Here is a 23,609-nt window from a genome sequence, read left to right on the forward strand (position 1 = left end):
CACTTTCACAAAGTATATTTACAAATTCGTAGTAAAGAAAAATTTAAAGCACTCTGTTAACTTATTAGATTACAAAAAAATGCCTTAACAGGACACACTCCTCTTGAACCAATAGGACATTGTTTCATCGGCAGCCAATCTGATGCCTGCAAGCATTGTGGGCTTGGCCTCCCTGAACACTAAGTCTGCCTCTTCCTCAGTGTGTTCAGAACGGACAGGAATCAGCGAGACTCAAGATGAGGAGCCTTTCCCTGCTGCTGTTGGTAAGCATTTTTTTTTTAATTTTTGTTCTGTATGAATTAATTCAACAAGAATATCCTTAATAACATTTACTAAAATCTCCAAAAAGTAGTTTTCAGTCATAAGATTTGTATGGCTTGTAAGGTTAGAAATAACATTGGATATAACATCTATATAATCATATAATTCCAGTCTAGGTATGTTTAAACTTTGTGTCTAGGATTTTAGTTATTCACATGTGTTCGTGCTTCAGCTAAGGCTAATGAGCATTGACAGATATGAATATGTGGAGGGAGGTTTTGCAGATTTAAGTTTAGATTTACACATTTCTGCACAAAGTAAAGAGCACATAATGTAAACATTAAAAACCAAATTTATAGAGGATAATAGCTATTTGTACAATGGCTTTATGTAACGTTTGGTGTTGACATGTGGAATACTTTTCCAAATTAAACACTTTCCACAGTTTCAGAGTTATAGTAACGTAAACATCTTTTTTTTACCAACTTTTGTGATCCTTTGGATTCTCAGATCTTGGTTGTTTTCATCAGACATCATAGTAAATGAAAGTATCACTTTTCACTTTCAAATATCTGCCCTGTTCCTTTTACAGATGTTTCACTTTTAAAGGAAACTGGTTATTAATGTGCGCAGGAAACCTCAATTAGAAAGGTATTTCTGAATGCACACCCACATGCCAGTCCTCAGATTCTAAGAAAACAGCAGCACGCATATAACTATTAAAGTACAAAACAAGCCAACAAAAAACTTTTAAAAAGCAGTTAAAAAGTTTCCCCAATAGGACTGTTTAAAACACTATATCAGTATCTCCTTGTTTAAAATAGTTAGCTGAAGGAAAAACTTCCTATGGAGTTTTTTTGTTCTAGATAGCAACAACTGAAACAGTACAGTGAAGATGAATAAAAAGCCTTCATAGATCAGAAAAGATTTCCTAAATCACATCATTTATGTAGTGAGAGCTGTTTACGCCAATTATTTTGCTGATGGACCACCTTAATTAGTTTACTTTATGGCTAAAGAAAAGATTACTATGCCAAAATGTCATATTCTAAAATGTTTTTCCGATTTGATGTTAGAGCTATCCTGTTTTTGAACAGAACAATCTGCAATGAAGAAAAAATAAAAAAGGTGCAATGGACTTTCTGCAGAATGTGTGCACTCTTGGACTAAATCTTCTTAAATACGAGCCTATTTGAAGCTACATCTTGCCTCTGTGTATTTTCCCACTAGCAAATGTTCTTCAAATCTATCATATCTCCTGTCCACAGCCCGTTTTAGATGGTTTTCACAGTTTTTCTGTCAGACGTTAGAATAAAATTATTATAAATTATGTTCAAAGTCAAGAAGACTAGATGTTGAATTATATCATATAATAATTGTGTGTGTGTATTTATTCAACTGTGTTAGTACAGCTTTCACAGTATATATGCAAAAAAGTTATTCATGACCTTATTTTTGTTCCTTCACAAAATCTGACATATTCCCAGGGTTGTTCTGAAATTTAAGAGCCACTGTGTCTCCCAAGATATTTAATTCAAGCCAATCATACCCTTTCTATTTAAGTAACTTGTTGTGAATTTTTAATATATATATATATATATATATATATATATATATGTATGTATGTATGTATGTATGTATGTATGTATGTATGTGTATGTATATATATATATATGTATGTATGTATGTATGTATGTATATATACATATATATATATATATATATATATATATATATATATATATATATATATATATATATATATATATGTATGTATATGTATATATATGTATATATACATACATATATTTATTTATTTTTTAAACTGTCTTAAATAACCAATCCATCCATCCATTTTCTGACTCGCTTATCCCTCATGGGGTTGCTAGGGGTGCTGGTGCCTATCTCTAAGCATTTAATGGGCGAGAGGTTGGGTACACCCTGGACAGGTCGCCAGTCTGTTGTCTTAATTAACTTGAAGCTACATGAAACACATTCAAGATGAAAATGAGCAGTTAATTAAACAAATTTGCTACACATCTTTCCTGTTTTCATGTTTTTCTTCCATCTAACAACACAGAAGCAACTCAGCTTTACCTTTACAGTCATATTGTTATGAAAACGGCACCAGTGGGGCTCTTTTTGTTTCTTTTTTTAACAGTTGCTGGATATTTTTTGTCTTTTTCTACCATAGTATTTTTCACCTCACTTCACATATTTGGATCTTATGGACAGAAAAAAATATACAAAAAAATGTTTTGTTTGCCTGTGCATTTCTTTGGTGGCAGCCTGAAACTTCTGTGTGTTGTGGTTTTGTCCCAGTCAGAGAGTCTCTCTCTCTCTCTCTGAAGATGTGCCACATACAGTAACTTTAACTCTTATGAATTACTTAAAGAAGAACTTTGTTAACTAAGGATGTCCTGTAAAATGATAATCTGAGTAAATAGCAAGTGAATTAATCTTGATAAATTAGTAAAATTACTTTTCTGTCTTCTCATTCCATGTAGGTTGCATTAGCATCCCTGGGGGACAGTGAAGAGGGTAGCAAGCATCATGGTCGAGTTAAACGGGTAAATGGCTAAGAAAAAAAAAAACTCAACAATTTTCTCTAAACAGATTTTTGGTTTTTGCAACTGTTTGCTTAATCCACGTGTGGCGTCTTTAGGAGTCCTTGATACGTTCCAAAAGAAGATGGGTTTTGTCTACAATAGAACTACAAGAGGAAATGGACGTGAAATACCCATACAAAATGACTAGGGTAATAAATACGTATTTTGCATATATTGTGAATTCAATATTCTGTCATTGTAATTCAATCAAGATTAATGTGAAAATCTGCTCCTAATTGGCTTGATTATATGTGTCTCTTTTAGCTGCACAATATAAAGGTTGTCGGGAAAGATCATCGGTTTTCACTAAGGGTAGAAAGTGGGGAAAACGGGCTGTTCAGCATTGATGAAACAACAGGAGATCTTTTTGTACATAGACGTATTGACAGAGAGAAGACATCTTCCTTTCAAGTGAGCAGCAATCCACCACTATTAATACCTGGGATGATATGTACTCATTGAAAACTGTTTCACATGATAACTTTATTCAACAGATTGTATTTGATGTCGTGGACAAAGCGACCAACATGGAAATTGACAAAGAACTATCTTTGGATGTAGAAGTAAAAGACTTAAATGACAACGCACCAAAGTTCATTAATCTTGTGAATAAAGCCAATGTATGGGAAAATATAAAACCAGGTAAGTTTAAAAATATGCAATGTATCAAAAGTGTGAAACATTGATAGTGTAAATGAATCAAAAGTAACAACCACTCTGGTTGATAATTTGTAGAAATCTTTGACTTAGGTTTTAAAATTTAAAAATACTTTTTGTTAATTTACTGATTAACTTTGGTTAAGGTTGATGATAATGATTGTCTTACTTTCTTATGTTAATATGTGGATTTGCACAAGTTATGTTTACTGAGATTTAAACTTTGAATTTTGTTTTTGTGAAGATAATTTAGGGATTTAAAAAATTTTAATTTTTTTGCTCATCTTCCAGGAGAGTACCTGCCAATATCAATGGAGATCAAAGATGAAGATCAGGAAGGCACAATAAATTCAACAGTTGTGGTCAAAGTGGCTAAACAAACACCAGCTGAACCAAAGATTGGAATAAAGAATGTTATTGGCCAAACATACCAACTCACATTTGAAGGATGTTTTGACTACGATGTAGGACTTTTTTCATCTAGAGTAGTGTGCAGTTTTTTGAAAATTCACACTCAATGCAGTTTTTCTGTAAAGCTAAAATATATTTTTCCTTGTTTTTCAGAAAGCAAAACAGTATTCAGTTGTTATTTTAGCATCTGACAAGGGAAATCCAGCCCTTTCTAGTTCTGCTACTGTCACACTCAATGTTATTGACACAAACAGCCATCAACCAAAGTTTAAGCAGACACAGGCAAGAATTGTGACATTATTTTAATTTGGATTTTAAAATGATAAATTCTGCAAGATTCATAATTTTTTTACTTTACAGTACCAAGTTGAGGCTATGGAAATGACCCTCTATAAGGAGATTTTAAGAGTTGCTGTAGACGACAAGGATACTCCTGATACTCCTGGTTGGAAAGCTGAGTACTACTTTATAAGCGGCAATGAAGAAGGAATCTACAATATTACCACTGACCCCATAACAAACGAGGGAATTATTGGTATTACCAAGGTAACTTTTTCCCCACACCTTGCAAAAAATGTTAATTCATCGTAAATTAAACCATAGCTGTACCAATCATTAACCATAAGTATCATAAACCACAACTAAGCATCTAAATCTGTTTTTTTCAGGCAAAGAATTTTGAGATAACCAGTTTGGTAAAACTGCAAATTGGGGTTAAAAATCCTGAAACCATGTCACTCTGTAAAGATGGAAAATTAATTACAGATTCAAGCCAGCTTCCTCCTCCCGATTCTGTTAAGATCACAGTGAGAATGAATGACACTAACGACCCCCCAGAGTTCGAAAAATATACTGACACTGTACACCAGAAAGAGGAATCAGAGCCAGGAAAGTCACTGTATACTCCTAAAGTCCATGATGTTGACTCTTCCAACATCAGGTATGGTCTCACAAAAATAGCATTTCTGTTCAGATTTATTTGTTTTTTTGGGGCTTATTTGTCTATTTGGCAGCACAATTACTTTAACGGACCTGATTGCAACTTTACCAGCTTAGGACCCAATTAAGAGACTTGCATTTTAAGATAGAATTACCAATATGTTGCAAGGAGTGATAATCTATGTTTTTGGGTAGAGAGAAATTATTTTCTTTATCTATGTAGCGTACCTGCTTTAAGATTTGCAAATCAAGACACCAAGTCTTTTCTATGGTGTCCAAAGATTCTCTGGGCTGGTTTGATAGTAGGGGGCAGGTTTGGTATGCAGGACTTATAATTATATGAAAGAATTAAAGGTAGAGTCAGCAATTTTTCCGTAAGTTTCCCCATGTTGCTTTTTTAATAAATGTGCATGCGCAAGACCGTCTTACCTTGCTCTTCCACTCTTTAGGGGGATCGCATTAAAAAATCTCCCAAATCCCCTCTGGTTTTATTTCTTTCTCCTGAGGCCTTCCTCTTCTTTTAAACTTATATGGAGTTTATTTCTTGCAGCTCTCAGCCGTGTTCAAAGTATATATTGAGAGCAGCAGAGCTACAATAAACAGCTTACACTGCAGCTAACCACTAAACTAACTTGATACATAAACACTAGAAATGTGCATGCACAGCCAGCAAGCAAAAACTAACAAGGAACGTGCATGCACAATGGTGTGAGTGCATCAGAATGATGTGGGAAAACCAATAGATAACGCGGTAAACCCGGAACTTGAGGGACAGAGGGGGGTTAGAGCAGCACCAAACTCAGACCAATCCTTCATTCTTAATCTATCCTTTTCTAATTACCTGTGAGACAAGTGTTTATGAGACAATTCATGGGCCTGTCAACCCGCCCCCCGAAAAAAAGTGACTATAAAATGGAGCTTTAAAGACAGCTGCTCAAGTGGACAATGAGCCATCCACATACACATGCCTCTCTCTCTCTCTCTCTCTCTCTCTCTCTCTCTCTCTCTGCTATTAAGAGAAATGCTCACACTGCTGCGTGTTGACTGGCCAAAAACTATCCGTCTGCATGCATACTTTCTCTCTCTTTCTTCAGCTGTTTTGACAGTGACCGTGTGCTGTAACTGTGGGGTATGCTCTGTGGAGGGTAGTCTGTTTACAACAGTGTTTTTTTTGAAAACGTCGTTTAGGGGTTGCCACACAAAAATTACTTAGTGCTGCTTTAATGTTGCTTGGACCGTTTTTCTTCTGATGACCAAAACGACCTTCTGTCTGATTTTCCCAATTCTGACCAGGTTTGAACTGAGAGAAGACCCTGCTAACTGGGTGACTGTTGATAAGAAAACAGGACAAATCACAACAATCAAGAAGATGGATAGAGAGTCACCGTTTGTTGATGAAAATATTTACAGAATTGTTGTTGCTGCAATTGATGATGGTATGATAAGGCATTTCTAAACATTTGACACCACAATAAAATGGCAAATTTGTTTCAATTAATAAACTGAAGTGGGGGATAATTACCTTTGCTGTGGTTTTCAAGGTGCACCTCCAGCCACAAGTACATTTACCCTCAATGTTCACATCGGGGATGAAAATGACAACATTCCCACGCTGGTCAACAAGACAGTCGTATTGTGCAGAAACCTTACTGATAAGGTCTCAGTGCCTGTGAAGGATGCTGATGCAGATCCTTTCAGTGGACCCTTCATGTTCTCCTTGGCAAATGATGACACTGAGTGGGAATTAGAAAGTACCTACGGTTGGTTCTCATCTTTGAACCCTTACAACTAAAACCTCAAAGTACAAACATTACATTACAAAATTACATTTATTACATAAATATTTCTCTTTATATTATAAATAGGTGAACAGGTCATCCTTGTTAGTCGGAACAAGATTCCCTATGGTAACTACTCAGTTCCACTGGTAATTCAGGACAAGCAGAATCAAGCTACAAAGGAGACTCTGAGAGTGGAGGTGTGTGACTGTCGTAAAAGTGGTGTTTGCAGTGAACATAAACCTCCTGCCATTGTCCTTGATGGAGCAGCCATAGGACTAATTATTGCAGGACTGCTTGCATTTCTGTGTAAGTATAAAATTACATTCAATTATTTAAATGTATTGTCTACACATCCTAGGATAACTTTGGCATTTCTGTTTTAATTAAACCCTATCCCCAGTACTTAGGGCAGGGTCTCAGGGTATTTAAGTAAGTTTAAGATGAAAATAACCTGCTTAAATCTAATTACATTTACTTCAGCGATTACAAACTTCATTTAAACATAGATATGGGTGAAATAAACGAAAATGTCGAATTATTTGAAAAATCTAACTATAAATATAATGATTATTCAAATAGTTTGTAATTGCTGAAAAGTTATGTTGCTCCCCCAGTACTGGGGGCCAGTTCAAGGCTGGAACTTAAGAAGTGCGTTTGCAAGGGTTTTATACACATGTAGTCATATTCTAAATATTTGAAAAATATTGTAAAGCTGATTTATTTCAGTAAATCAGTTCACTATGGAAAACACAAAATATGGATTAACACAGATGGGTGATGTTTTAAAGCCTTTATTTCTGTTAGTTATGATTTTTTCCCACCTCCAGCTAATTCAAACACAACATTTAAGGATGGAATATTGCATCAGACCAATTAAAAAAAATGTCATGCAGAAACGGGGTATTAACAAATAGTATACTTAATACCATTTCAAATTAGTTTTTTTAAAGGTACTTTCACGCAGACTAACAAGTATCTTACAGATGCATTATCTAATTTATTGAGTATGACTGCATGTAATATATACATGTACACATGTAAAATATAGACAGACAGACAGACAGACAGACAGACAGACAGACAGACAGACAGACAGACAGACAGACAGACAGACAGACAGATAGATAGATAGATAGATAGATAGATAGATAGATAGATAGATAGATAGATAGTGCTCTCTCTTCCTGTTCTGCAACATTTAAGAATTTTTTATACATTCCTGACTAGATAAACTTATATTACAACACATTTTAAAGCTCATGGAATATAAAAATTAAGGGGGGAAAAATCACCTTTAATATTGCACTCAATATTGGAAACTTTGAAACATTTGATCAAAGTGTTTTAATGTGTCCACAGTACTTCTTGCCATTCTTGTGTGCAATCAAGTTCAGAAGTTTCAACATATAGAGAAAGATGAAGGCACTCAGACACTGGCCATGTACAACGACGAAGGAGGTTGTAGTGATTGCAAGGTAAGGTGTGAAATGACCTAACTGCAGATACTGTTTTTATCCTATATCAGGAGGCTGGATTGGTAAAACGTAAATAGTCTTCCATAAACAGTTAAGGGCTGACCCTTTAGCATTAAAAACATATGCACTTGAGAACAACATGAAACAACACAACATCCGAGCAGGCGGAGGCAGGCTCAGGCAGGCTGAGGGTCTTACTCACACTCCTGTTCTCCGATTGCCAGCTGGAGTTTAGGGCCTTGAGGAGGAAAAGGTCACCTGGTCGGGGTCTGGACTAGGGATAGAAGTTCGGCCCCAGGGGTCTGCTGGGGATGGCACTTCTGCTCTGCCCCAGAATAAGGGGGTAGGGCTCAAGTATGGAGGGCAAAGTGTGGGGGAGACAGTGCCTCAGGGTTCGTGGAGTGGGGCTGTGGTTGGTTGGCCCGTTCACTTCATTTTGGCCCCATCTACGGGTGTGTAAGAATGTATGCATGTAGGGGCGCTAGGGTGGGCACCTTTGCTCTAGGGATTCTTTTCCGGCGTCTGGGGTTCTGGTTTCCCCAGTGTCTGCCTCGGTGCTCTGGGGGGCAGGTCTTTGTCTCCTCACAACCACTGTTGAGCATTTTTCTTATGGACAAACCTTACATACACAATTACATTTTCGCAAACGCTTACAGGTGCTTGGATTCAGGTGCTTACACATCCCGTATTAAATAATACTGTATGTTTTCAGTGATGGTATCAAGGCATTGGTTGTTTGTTTTACTATTCTTTTCACATCTTTCTTTGCAGGTGTAGAAGAGGACTCTGAGGATGCTATCTTGCTCTCTCCTTTTCCTCTCTTCTATTTTTACCATTTTCTCCCTTTTAACAAGTTGTCTCATCTTTTTCTGTTCTTTTTTTCTCTTCTACCATCACATCTTTGTGTCCATTGAACATGAAATAGTCCCAGAATAAAGCTTTTAAAGCTTTTTGCACATATAAAGCAAGCTGAGCACTATGGCAAAAGCAGTAATGCTCCACTTGTGCAGATAAAATCTGTCTGGCTCTCTTTGGCATTAAAACGACAATTCTTATTGCTACACTGTCAAACAGGACACAAAGGGAAAAAAAATAAAAAATAACATTTGTTTGTCTGAAAATCAGTGGCATCTCTGGCATGATAAGTTACATGGGGCACAAAAACTCAACACCTATAGAAGCAACACATTTTTCTTTGAGGGATATAAATTGACTTTGATCAATTTAAAATTAAACAGATAAGAAAGCAGAAACCAACACACTGGAAGTATTAATATTGAATTTTAATGGTAAGGAAATTTGTCTTTTTAAAATATTGCTTTATAAAGAACGGTCTCGTCTCACTGTTTATTTTAAACATAGAGCTTCACAGCGACATCTGGTGGGGCAGGCCCAAATGGCTCCAAATGCAGAGATGCCACAGCTGGCATTACATACATTTTGGATCATATCAGGCTTTGCGTAATCCACTCTAATCTGAGTATACAATTAGGTTGGATTGCTATGAATTTGATTCATTGTGTGTTATGGAAGTGTATTGGACCTGTTTTAAAAGTAAAATGCCTTTGGATAACATTTGTTGTTAATCAGTGATTTATATATAATCTAAACGTAAATCAAGACTTTAACACAGAGAGTATAATACACTGCTACAGCATAAAAAAATGTCTTTGACCATGCTCCTTTTTATTTGACAGACGGACCCCTTAAACTGGACACCAGATGGCATGAAGTTTTCCTACATGCAGGTACCTGTCACCACTTTTGGGTGTTCATTACAACTTAAGCCTTAATGCAGTCAATGTGTGTGATTACCATTTGACTGAATGATAACTGTAAGTTATATTGTTTTCTTGGGCTAGAACACAAATGAATGTGTTAAAGGCTTTGGTGTTTTCAAAGATCTAAAGCTTGGTTCTCAAAAGATTATAGGCTTTGTAATGCAACGACTAGGGCCGCTTACTGACCAGCCGTGTTGTTCTACCTCGGTTTTTGAAAATCAACTCTACGTTTCTAATTTTATGAATGCATGTCGGAGGACTACATCACTATATATATATATATATATATATATATATATATATATATATATATATATATATATATATATTGATATATTGATATATATATATATATATATATATATAGATATATATATATAGATATAGATATAGATAGATAGATAGATAGATAGATAGATAGATAGATAGATAGATAGATAGATAGATAGATAGATAGATAGATAGATAGATAGATAGATAGATAGATAGATAGATATAGATATATATTGCTTGTAAGTGTATAGCATTTTATCGAATCAGAAGACCCCAAAGTGCTTTAAGCTTGGTTTATAGTCGTTATATTGAACTGGTTGGAAGGGTGCGCATGTCAAAAGTGACGCAATTTCTTACGTTTTACGTTCTACAAATGTTTAACTTCTCAACGTATAACTTTCCAATGTTTGGCTTTTCATCATTCAGTCTAATCTGAATATACAATTAGATTGGATTGCTATGAATTTGATTCATAGTGTAATTTGGAAATGAACTGGACCTGTTTTACAAGTACAATGGTTTTAGATAACATTTGTTGTTAATCAGTGATTTATAAATAACCTAAACGTAAATTGAGAGTCTAACACAGAGAGTATAATACACTGCAACAGCAGACAAACATTTTTTATCATGCTTCTATTTCTTTGCCAGACTGAGCCCTTGAACCCAACACCAGTGAGTTTAGGCAGTGTCGCAGATGGCATGAAGAGGTCCTACATGCAGGTACTTGTCACCAATTTTGGGTGTTCATTACAATTTAAGCCTTAATGCAGTCAATGTGTGTGATTCCCATTTGACTTAATGGCAACTGTAAGTTATATTGTTTTCTTGGGCTAGATCACAGATGAATGTGGTAAAGGCTTTGGTGTTTTCAAAGATCTAAAGCTTGGTTTTCAAAGGATTATAGGTTTACTTAAGTGTTGTAATACAACGACTAGGGCTGATACCATCCATCCATCCATTTTCTGACACGTCTATCCCTTGTGGGGTCGCGAGGGGTGTTGGTGCCTATCTCCAGCTGTCAATGGGCAAGAGGCGGGGTACACCCTGGACAGGTCACCAGTCTATGGCAGTAGGGCAGATACTTCCTTTTTAAAATTATATTTAACCAGAAAGGCACTCTCTAGTCAGCTTTAAATGTAGTATAAATGTGAGCACTGTTCCTTTGAACCTGGGCACATGTGGAATATCGCACTACATCTGGACTCACTGCACATATGAAATTTAGGCAGCACAGACAATAAAATCCATGCTGAACTGTACACAAAATAATAATAAACTAAGTTATTTTGTACCATTTTGCAATTTTGGTGAGATGGTGTTCCATGGTCCCACCAGGTGCTGAGTGCATCACTGATTGTTTTCTGTGGCTGTGTTTTTGGGATCTGCTTATCTGAGATCTTAAGTGCCGTTTTTCAACCAATTGGGCTGTTTTTGAGCGCTACACCTGCTATATGTTTCTGCAGTGCTGGTACTCCACCGGCGTTATCAACTGCAGCTGGAGTCCTTTGCAGTGCATGGCTTCTCCTGCTTTCTAAACAGCCTTGTTGTTCTACTTCGTTTTTGAAAATCAACTCTGTTTATACATTTCAAATTTTATGAGTGCATATCTGAGGACTATATTAGTGTATATCAAGTGAGACAACCCCAAAGTGCTTTAAGCTTGGTTTATGGTCGCCACATTGAACTTGATTGGAGGGTTCGCATGGCAAAAGTGACGCAATTTTTCATGTTTTACGTTCTAACAATGTTTGGCTTTCATCATTCACTGTAATCTGAGTATACAATTAGATTGGATTGCTATGAACTTGATTATTTGTGTAATTTGGAAATGAACTGGACCTGTTTTACAAGTGCAATGCCTTTAGATAACATTTGTTCTTAATCAGTGATTTATAAATAACCTACACAATAAATTGAGAGCCTAACACGGAGATTATAATACACTGCTACAGCAGACAAACATTTTTAATCATGCTTCTATTTCTTTGCCAGATTGACCCCTTGAACCCAACACCAGTGAGTTTTGGCAGTGTCAAAGATGGCATGAAGAGGTCCTACATGCAGGTACTTGTCAACACTTTTGGGTGTTCATTACAACTTAAGCCTTAATGCAGTCAATGTGTGTGATTACCATTTGACTGAATGGCAACTGTAAGTTATTTTGTTTTCTTGGGCTAGATCACAGATGAATGTGTTAATGGCTTTGGTGTTTGGAAAGATCTAAAGCTTGGTTCTCAAAGGATTAAGATAAGATAAGCTTTATTGATCTCACATTGGAGAAATACACTTGTCACATCGGCTCAGTTTTCAATAATCAGAAGAAGGTGCCATAAGTAGGACAAGGTACATCAGTTGTATACAGTGTATACAACTGATGCAGTGTATACAATGTATTATGGGTTTACTTAAGTGTTGTAATACAACGACAAGGGCAGACACCATCCATCCATCAATTTTCTTACACGTCTATCCCTTGCGGGGTTGCAAGGGGTGTTGGTGCCTATCTCCAGCTGTCAATGGGCGAGAGGCGGGGTACACCCTGGACAGGTTGCAAGTCTATGGGAGTAGGGCAGACACTTCCTTTCTAAAATTATATTTAACCAGAAACGCAGTCTCTAGTCAGCTTTAAATGTAGTATAAACGTGAGCACTGTTCCTTCGAAGCTGCAAGCAAGGTGAATCACACACTGCATCTGGACTCACTGCACACCTGCTATTTGTTTCTTTAGCACTGGGGCTTAATCAGTAAATGTATATATATATATATATATATATATATATATATATATATATATATATATATATATATATATATATATAGTTGTTTGTCCTGTTGTCTCTCTCTGTTGCCCTGCGACAGACTGGCGACCTGTCCAGGGTGTACTCTGCCACTCGCCAGTGAATGCTGGAGATAGGCACCAGCACCCCCCGCGACCCCATGAGGGATTAAGCGGTTTGGAAAATGGATGGATGGATGGATATATATATATATATATATATATATATATATATATATATATATATATATATATTGTAAGTGAATAGCATTTTATCAAGTCAGACAACCCGAAAGTGCTTTAAGCTTGGTTTATAGACGCCACATTGAACTGGGTTCGCATGGCAAAAGTGACGCAATTTTTCATGTTTTACAATCTAACAATGTTTGGCTTTTCAACGTTTAACTTTTCAATGTTAGACTTTTTACACCATTCACTATAATCTGAGCATACAATTAGATTGGATTGCTGTGAATTTCATTCATTGTATAATTTGGACATGAACTGGAAACTGTTTACAAGTACATGCCTTTAGATAACATTTGTTTTTAATCAGTGATTTATAAATAACCTACACAATAAATTGAGAGCCTAACACAGAGATTATAATACACTGATACAGCAGACAAACATTTTTAATCATGCTTCTATTTCTTTGCCAGACTGACCCCTTGAACCCAACACCAGTGAGTTTAGGCAGTGTCCAGATGGCATGAAGAGGTCCTACATTCAGGTACTTGTCACCAATTTTGGGTGTTCATTACAACTTAAGCCTTAATGCAGTCAATATGTGTGATTCCCATTTGACTGAATGGCAACTGTCAGTTATATTGTTTTCTTGGGCTAGATCACAGATGAATGTGTTAATGGCTTTGGTGTTTGGAAAGATCTAAAGCTTGGTTCTCAAAGGATTAAGATAAGATAAGATAAGCTTTATGATCTCACATTGGAGAAATATCACTTGTCACATCGGCTCAGTTATTCAATAATCAGAAGAAGGTGCCATAAGTAGGACAAGGTACATCAGTTGTATACAGTGTATACAACTGATGCAGTGTATACAATGTATTATGGGTTTACTTAAGTGTTGTAATACAACGACAAGGGCAGACACATCCATCCATCAATTTTCTTACACGTCTATCCCCTTGTGGGGTCGCAAGGGGTGTTGGTGCCTATCTCCAGCTGTCAATGGCGAGAGGCGGGGTACACCCTGAAGGTTGCAAAGTCTATGGGTAGTAGGGCCGACACTTCCTTTCTAAAATTATATTTAACCAGAAAGCACTCTTAGTCAGCTTTAAATGTAGTATAACGTGAGCACTGTTCCTTCGAAGCTGCAAGCATGCAGAATCACACACTGCATCTGGACCTCAGTGCACACTTGCTACTTGTTTTCTTTAGCACTGGGTTTAATCAGTAAATGTGTATATATATATAATATATTTTATATATATATATATATATATAGCCTCTCTTTGTCCTGTTTTGGTCTCTTCTCTGTCTGCCCTGCGACAGACTGGCGACCTGTTCCCGGGTGTCCCTGCCTCTCGCCCAGTGAATGCTGGAGATAGGCACCAGCACCCCCCTGCGACCACATGAGGGATTAAGCGGTTTGGAAAATGGATGGATGGATGGATATATATATATATATATATATATATATATATATATATATATATATATATATATATATATATATATATTGTAAGTGAATAGCATTTTATCAAGTCAGACAACCCGAAAGTGCTTTAAGCTTGGTTTATAGACGCCACATTGAACTGGGTTCGCATGGCGTCTATAAACCAAGCTTAAAGCTTTACGTTCTAACAATGTTTGGCTTTCATCATTCACTGTAATCTGAGTATACAATTAGATTGAATGGCTATGAACTTGATTACTTGTGTAATTTGGAAATGAACTGGACCTGTTTTACAAGTACAATGCCTTTAGATAACATTTGTTCTTAATCAGTGATTTATAAATAACCTACACAATAAATTGAGAGCCTAACACAGAGATTATAATACACTGCTACAGCAGACAAACATTTTTAATCATGCTTCTATTTCTTTGCCAGATTGACCCCTTGAACCCAACACCAGTGAGTTTTGGCAGTGTCAAAGATGGCATGAAGAGGTCCTACATGCAGGTACTTGTCAACACTTTTGGACTCACTCACTGTACACCTGCTATTTGTTTCTTAAGCGCTGCCGTTATCAGCTGCAGATGGAGTCCTTTGCAGTGCATGGCTATCTATCTATCTATCTATCTATCTATCTATCTATCTATCTATCTATCTATCTATCTATCTATCTGTCTGTCTGTCTGTCTGTCTGTCTGTAGTCTGTCTGTCTGTCTGTCTGTCTGTCTGTCTGTCTTATCTATCTATCTATCTATCTATCTGTCTGTCTGTCTGTCTGTCTGTCTGTCTTTCCATCTATCTATCTATCTATCTATCTATCTATCTATCTATCTATCTATCTATCTATCTATCTATCTATCTATCTATCTATCTGTATAGATACAGATATAATATATATACATATAATATGGTTTGTGCATGAAGAGCATTTTATCAAGTCAGACGACCCCAAAATGTTTTAAACGAGGTTGCGCACGGTAAAAATGACAGCATTATTTACGTTTTACGTTCTAAGAATGTTTTACTTTTCAATGTTTTCAATTCCAAATCTGTTTTCGGTATCACTGCACGCTCTCATTGTTTTAGTTCCACAGCAGGCCACCTGCAATTAGAAGTTGCGGCAGCTACATTCTAGCCACACCTTTCCTGGAGTAGACACACAGAAGCGAGGACGCACAGTACCACAAGCTTGTGCTACATCTCATTGCACAAACTGTAAACAATTTAATGGCAAAAAATCTCTTTCTTAGTTCTTCCTTAGCAGAACCCTTACTCTAACATAAAACATACTATACAGCTCATAATACAATCCAAAATTTTTGTGTTGTTCATGTAATTGGGTTAAATCAGTTGAATCTAAACTATGTAATGTAAAATAAATTATTGCTGTAATTTGATTGTTTAAGTAAGCCATGTAACTTGTTTTAATTTCAAGTTTGGACAGGCGTAATAGTGGTGTAGTCTCAGTGTGCACGTGTGATGTTGCTCACAGAAGTCCAGTGAATGCTCAGACACATGAACAATTAGGGAGAACATTGAATGTGAGTAAACCTTAAATGCTTCATATAGGAAATAATTGTAAAAAAAAAAAAAACATTCTGTACATTTAAAAAATAATCTTCCAGATGGTTTTCACAAAATATCGTTATGATTATCAATATTGTTATAATTTCTATTAACAAATTATTAAATATCTGTATCTTAATAGACATTAAATAAAATATTTTTTGTATTTTTTGTTTCCTATACCCATACCTGAAAAAGGATTTTGTACTCCTTGCCATCTCGACATTTTAGGAGGGATTAAATTGCAAACTGCTATCTTTAATACTTATGTTGTCCACCAGAGGACCAGTACATAATTCAACCAAACATTTTTTAACCAGAGGTTTGTTTAATATGATACGCTTGGCTTTATAAAGGTAACTATACATATAATGAATCAGTTAAGTATGTTTATTCTATGTGGCTGAAAATGTATGACTGATGACAATTACTGAGTGTAAATCAAGAATACAATTATACCTTATTCATAGTTGAACCCTATTACATACTTTTAGCTTTCAAAATGCATGCGCCTACTTTATTTATTTGTTGTCTTCAATTAGGACCCTAAGGCAGGAGTTTTCTATGGTAAAGGAGTGCACAACCCAGAAATTTACAACGTAAGTAAACCATAGTTCTGTTTATTCTGTTTTCGCTAAAAGCTTGAGTAAATTAATTTGCAAACAATCATTGTTCCATGGAGTTATTGATGTCTGCTCTGCTTTTGGACTATAATTTAAATTTATAATAACATGTGTCCACAGTGGAACTCAGACGTGGACGTAATGCAGCCGTGGCGGCAGAGAACCGGTCTAAGAAGCACTATCAGGAATTTTCCAGAGTGAGTAATTACAGTTATCACATCTGATTTGATTTTTCTCAAACACTGTGTGACATGTATGGCGCTGTGTCACTCTGGTACTGCGAGTGAATGTTGAGGAACACACTGCAATCTTAAAGATTGCTCAACAGTTTAAGAAGCACGTGTTCCAGAATGAATGCAGCAAAGTTAGATCTCGTCCATACAGACATTTAGCATTAGGGTTTTAATAAAAAAGAAAACCTTCAGATAATGAAGGTTCATAAATGGCTCCTTAACCTGTTTTTCATATTTTTACAATTTCTCCTCTACTCCAGTTACCTGATAACGGTAAATGGCTTGTACAGCATTTTAACTAGTCCGAATATCCTAAAGCGCTTTATATTACAACCAGTCATTCACATGCTGATGGTAGTGAGCTAATTTATAGCCACAGATACTGGGGCAGGCCCAAGGACACAACGTCTGAGATGGTTGACGCAGGGAGTTAAGGAACCCGGCACTTACAGAACAAACTCCCTAACTTCAGCGCCATTTTTGTCCCACAAATAATTTTAAAGTATTAGATTTGTAAATAAATAAATTAACAAAAAATTAAAAAAGCATTTTATATTTCAGATTTAATGTATCATGCTTAATGAGAATATTGGATGTTTTATTTTTCAATAATTCAGAGCACAATTTTCACAAGTTTCAATTTGGAATATTAAACTGTCTGAACACAAACATGTCCCATATCTCCACTTGCTGTTTTTGTGCCAGAGAAATTATTTTAAAATCCTTTTGTTTGCTTTTAAAAGCCTTAATTTTATTGTTCCTCTGTACGTCTCTGAGCCGCTTCAGCGCAAGAGCATTTTTCACCACGGCCTCTTGCATCAGCTCACAAGCTTCTGATGGTTGTACCAAAAACTAAACTCAGAATAGATCTGGCCTTTTCAGTCAGACCTCCAAAAGTTGCCATTAAATAATTTAAAACATATGAAATCTAAAACAGAGTTATTTTCAATGGCTTTTGACATTGTAAGTTGATTTATTTTAAGCTCTGTTTAAAAGTCATTTCAGTCTTTGTAACGGATTTTATTTCTTTGTTTTTCATTCTATTGTATTATTATTTATGTCTCACTTTGATTTATTTTACTACTGTACAGCACTTTGGATAAATCATTGTTCCTTTATTTGTTTCATAAATAAAATGTAATTTGATTTGAAAAACAATCTATGGCACTATATATACACATAACAATTATATTTTTATACCATAGAAGACTAGTCATTAACTATTAATCAACACATGGAACAACAGTGACTCTACAAAGCTTAAAACTGTCAGGGAGGCTGCCTAAATGCAGCCTGCAACTATTTCTTCTTCTTAATGTGACGACAGTCTCCTGCATTCTCATATGACTCTGGACAAAGAAGGAGCATGGTTTTCTCCCATAAAAAAAGCATCCTGGCATCACCAGAAAAATGCTTTATAGAGTTATCAAACCACAAAATGTCATACATTTCATATATTTTGGTGGCAACAGCTTAGCAATGGTACACAACAATCACATTTTGCTTTCTTTTGTGCACATACTGAGGCAATATTTATAATCCTCCAAGAAATGTGATAATTGATAGCAACATTTTGCTTTACATATTCTGTTATAGAGTGTGAGGACGATGATGAGGAAGCTGGGGATGTACTACAGGGAATGTGTGCCCCTTCAACGGCAAAAAAGAAGTCTATTGTGTATCACAGTCTGGGTTCATCTGGTTCCAATGTGACACACAAGTGATCCAGTCCTAATGTTAAAAACGTGCATGCCGACACTGTGCCGTTGGCCTCTGTTCCCCATACAAGAGATGTAAGAAACAGATGAAGATGATGAAGAAGAAAGATGCTTTTCATTCAGCCCATCAATAAGACTGAGCTCCATCCATTCCCTCTGTGGCATTGCTTTTTTTTTTAGCTGAAAGCGACAAGCATGGTTGAGTCAACTCTGATTTGCTTTGTCCTTCGGCATGTGCATTTTTCTCTATAATTTATCAAATTACCCATTTGTAGTCATGTAGCACATTCAATGTATAGGTCCCTGGTGGTTGTGTCAAAAGAATGTTTAAATTAATTACATTACTTTTTTTTTCTTCTTCTGCACAAACATGTCCTGTTTGACATAAAACAAGTTCAGTTTTACACCTTAAACTGCCGGAATGTGTCTTTTTTTTTAAAGCTCAGTTTCCCAACCAGTTTATGTGAAGTACTAAAAAAATGATAGCAGCACTTGGTCACGATTCAAACAGGCTACATGATCTAATTCAAACTTGTAACACACATTTGGATTCTATTTAAGAGTGGGTGAATTCTAGGGAAATCTGGTCTCACTGGAACTTTACACACACCCCTTAAAAAAAAAATACCTGAGGCCTATTTTACACATCAAGATAGAAAATTAAGTTGGGATTTTCCTGATATCCTGGCTGAAAAGCCTAGGACTCAGTTTCACAAAAGCAGTAACACATAGGTGAAAATGGCAATTTATGCTGTGCAGATACCCTGCTTCCGACCAGGCTTACAGTCAGGCATAATTAATCCTGGTTCCTTCTCTGCTCAGTCATTGGTCACACTGATCGAAAACCATCTTTTTTTTTTTACAGTTATTCTGTTTCCTTATGTGTGTGTTTTTGTTTTTTTCTATAAGCCTGCATTAAAATAACCACTGATACACATTGGTATTCAGTGAAGTACTATAATCCATTTTACAAATATGACGGTATCCTATACCCTGGGTGCGATTTGCTGGGGATGGGGGGGATTTACACCCCCTCTGGTTGTGACGTCCCCCCCCTCTGGTCATTCATGTTTTATCCCTGGGGGGGATACATTCCTCCCCCCTTCTGGTCTGAATAAGTAATATTATGGATTTTTAACAATGTATATAAATTAGGGCTGTCAATTTTAACGCGTTATTAACGCATTAAGTTTGTTAGACCACAATGCGGAAATTTTTTTTTGTTGTTTTTTTTGTCGCCTTTAATTGCTGCGTCAAAAACACACACCGTTCCCTATTGTTTTTTTCCCACCGTGCTCTCCGCACTGTTTCTTTTACCCTCTGCGCTTTCCGTAGTTTCAAGAGAGCTAGAGACTGTTGCAAAACAAACCCGCCCTCAATTTTTGCACAGATTGTTTATTTTCATGCGACTTTGGGCTTGTTTTATTCTAAAGGTGCTTTGTAAATTTCATGAGTCACGGGTTGCGAATTTTTGGGCACGTTTCGGAAAGTGAAATCGCTTATTTGGGCTCTAAAATAAGTGATGAAACAGCGGGTTATTAAGAGGACCTGCCTGCACTAGACACTGAGTGTATCCAGCTGAAATATCCCTCCGCCCATAGGAGCCGACGGTAGTAAAGGCAGACAGAGCAACTCTGCTCGTATTTTCTGCAGTTCATGGTGCAATAACCGGTGATAACTGCTGGAAGTAGATTACTTGGTGCAGATCGCCATTTTGAGCAGACATTGGTTCTAAAGATGAGCTTTTAACATGCTGAGAACATTGCAGAAATCCAACCCATAAACCGTACTTTAATGCTTATTAATTTGTTTTCTCTGTATTTGACAAACTAAGGCTGAATTACGTTGCCAAACGAAGTACCTGGAGTTACTAATCAGTTCCTAAACAAACAGTCTCATTCAGGGTACTAAGCTCCTGCCCAGTTGTAAGCAAAGTGTAAGACGAATGACCTGGAAATTTAAAACCTTTTTCCAGGCTTAAACTGTATGAATATGGATATAAACAGCAAGCAAAAATATTGTTGTTGGTGTGAAAGCTCAGAGAGAGTGAAAAACGAGCAATAAAACTTTTGACTTTATTGAAATGTAAAATTGTATTAATTTATATGTATATGCCTAATACCACACGTCTATCTTTGTTTAAAAGGCAAAATATATATACCGGCATGGTATTTATTTACAATTTATTTACACATTGTGTAAACATCAGGGCGTCATGATTTGTCATTTAGCCATTATAGTCCAGAGTTTAACATTTGGCACCAGGATGTTTTCATTCCAGTTCTCAAAAGTGCTTGAAAAATAACAAAATAAAAATATTTTTGGTACAATCATGTATTTTATTAGTGTCATTTATTGCAAAATTGCATATTAGAATGCCCAAACAGGCTATTACACTTTTAGAAATAAAAGGATAAACGTGTGATTAATTTGCAATTAATCTCGAGTTAACTATTGACATTATGTGATTAATCGATTCAAATTCAATCGTTTTAATCGTTTGACAGCCCTAATATAAATACATGTCTTGTGTCCTTCACATTTGGTAATTTAATTTTTTGTTGTCTGTTTTTAAAGAATATTATTATGTTTTCTCTGCTCAAAGCGGTTAAGGTAAACTAATACCCACTCCCGAGTCCCGACAGTAGATGGCCCCAGTTTAAAAACAATAGTCTAACCTACTGGATCTAGCTAGCTACCTGAAAGAGCACCATGCTAGCTAACCATTATTAATCAAACTTTTTATTCATTAATAAAACTTTTGAAAGGACCCCCCCCCCCCTCTGTTTTTTTTGCAAATCGCACACTGCCTATACCATTATTAACTTTATCATTATCTATGTGGGCATTGCTACCATTCAACAGAAAGATTTTTAATATACTATTGCATGTGTTGAGGGAAATCGTATGGCTGAAGAAGAAGCAAAGGTGTAGTCAAAAGGTCCGGCGTTACACCATATTCCATGAAATTCTGCGACTCTAGCTATTGCTGTTTTACTGACTCCTCCTGAAAAAAAAATCCCCTCAGGTGCATAAAATAAACAGCCCCAAGAGGAAGAAAAATAAAAAAGACTAGCAAAACCTTAAGGCTCAGTGACCAAACAACTGTTAATGCAAATAGTATTAGGTGTTTTTTTTATCATGAATGGGTAATTTTACTGCATATCAAATATCTTACCTCAACTTCTTTCAAATTGTTTGAGTCTTTGCTTAGTGTTTTAATGCAAATAATATTTATATTAATAATTAATTCCACTATTAAAATCTTATATTAGGTGAGCATTGTTTTGCAAAAGCTGTCGACTGATTAGAGTTCATCCCTCTGTACTGCTCTACTGCTTACTGCTTCAGTAGAGCAGTACAGAGGGATGAACTCTTCCAATCACTTATGGAACAGTCAGTGAAACAGCTTCATCTAGAGTCAGAATTGAATAGATCAGAGAAAATAGTTTAACGGTTTGTTTTTTTGCAATATAAGTAGCTCCACTGGGCCCTTTAATAAGGGCTGTCAGGTCTCTGTATGACCGGTGTCAGAGTCTGGTCCGCATAGCCGGCAGCAAGTCGGACTCGTTTCCGGTGAGAGTTGGACTCTGCCAAGGTTGCCCTTTATCACCGATTCTGTTGATAACTTTTATGGACAGAATTTCTAGGCACAGCCAAGGTGTTGAGGGATCCGCTTTGGTGGCCTTAGGATTGCGTCTCTGCTATTCATAGATGACGTGGTCTTATTGGCTTCATCAGGGCGTGATCTACAGCTCTCAATGAAGCGGTTTGCAGCCGAGTGCGAAGCAGCTGGGATGAAAATCAGTGCCTCCAAATCTGAGAGTATGGTCTTGAGCCGGAAAAGGGTAGAGTGCCTCCTCCGGGATGGGGAGGATGTGCTACCCCTAGTGGAGGAGTTTAAGTATCTTGGTGTCTTGTTCACGAATGAGGGGAAGATGGAGCGGGAGATCAACAGGCGGATTGGTGCAGCGTCTGCTGTGAAGCGGGCGCTGTACCGATCCGTTGTGGTGAAGAGAGAGCTGAGCCAAAAGGCAAAGCTCTCGATTTACCGGTCGATCTACGTTCCTACCCTCATCTAAGGTCATGAGCTTTGGGTCGTGACCGAAAGAACGAGATCCCGGATACAAGCGGCTGAAATGAGTTTTCTCCGTAGTGTGTCTGGGGTCTCTCTTAGAGATAGGGTGAGGAGCTCAGTCATCCGGGGAGGACTCAGAGTAGAACCGCTGCTCCTCCACGTCGAGAGGAGCCAGTTGAGGTGGCTCGGGCATCTGGTAAGGATGCCTCCTGGACGCCTCCCTGGTGAGGTGTTCAGGGGAAGACCCAGGACACGCTGGAGGGACTATGTCTCCCGGCTGGCCTGGGAACGCCTTGGGATTCCCCCGGAGGAGCTGACCCAAGTGGCTGGTGAGAGGGACGTCTGGGCCTCCCTACTGAAGCTACTACCCCCCACGACCCAACCCACCCCGAATAAGCGGAAGACAATGGATGGATGAATGGTCATGTGACCCACTGACTCCAAACCTGTATGAAATTGTTCTACTATATTAGCCTGATGGGGCACACTCATTTTATATATATATATATATATATATATATATATATATATACTTATTTGGTTGTTTTCCTTTTGTTTTCCTTTTCCTGTTGATTAGTGTTTGATGACTAGACATGTTAAGCAATGTGAGCTGGCTGCAAGTCCCCAGTTTTTTGACGGTCCCTAACTGCACCACTGCTTGTGGGAAGAGGGAGCAGCTGAGAGATGCTGGCCGAAATCGGAGTCCCTTAGCCGATCAACCGTGAGCTAGATCACAGAATCACTGCTGGCCAGCTGCCAGTTGGAGATCAGACGGAGGAAGCC

General features: G+C 37.0%; 1 protein-coding gene across 1 annotated transcript; it reads left to right on the forward strand.

Annotated features, from left to right (window-relative positions):
• The first annotated feature begins 217 nt into the window (after positions 1–217).
• Positions 218–18,659, forward strand: LOC110369066 (cadherin-like protein 26). Its single transcript, XM_036139536.1, has 20 exons — positions 218–263; positions 2,769–2,831; positions 2,927–3,019; positions 3,135–3,281; positions 3,365–3,512; positions 3,819–3,991; positions 4,092–4,220; positions 4,299–4,484; positions 4,607–4,878; positions 6,171–6,313; positions 6,419–6,637; positions 6,743–6,964; positions 8,018–8,133; positions 9,831–9,881; positions 10,839–10,910; positions 12,183–12,254; positions 15,044–15,115; positions 16,717–16,773; positions 16,918–16,994; positions 18,627–18,659. Exons 1-20 carry the CDS (start codon positions 237–239, stop codon positions 18,631–18,633), a joined length of 2,346 nt encoding a protein of 781 aa, XP_035995429.1. The 5' UTR covers positions 218–236; the 3' UTR covers positions 18,634–18,659.
• Positions 18,660–23,609: the final 4,950 nt, after the last annotated feature.

This window comes from Fundulus heteroclitus, chromosome 1, assembly GCF_011125445.2.
Source record: "Fundulus heteroclitus isolate FHET01 chromosome 1, MU-UCD_Fhet_4.1, whole genome shotgun sequence".
NCBI lineage: Eukaryota > Metazoa > Chordata > Actinopteri > Cyprinodontiformes > Fundulidae > Fundulus > Fundulus heteroclitus.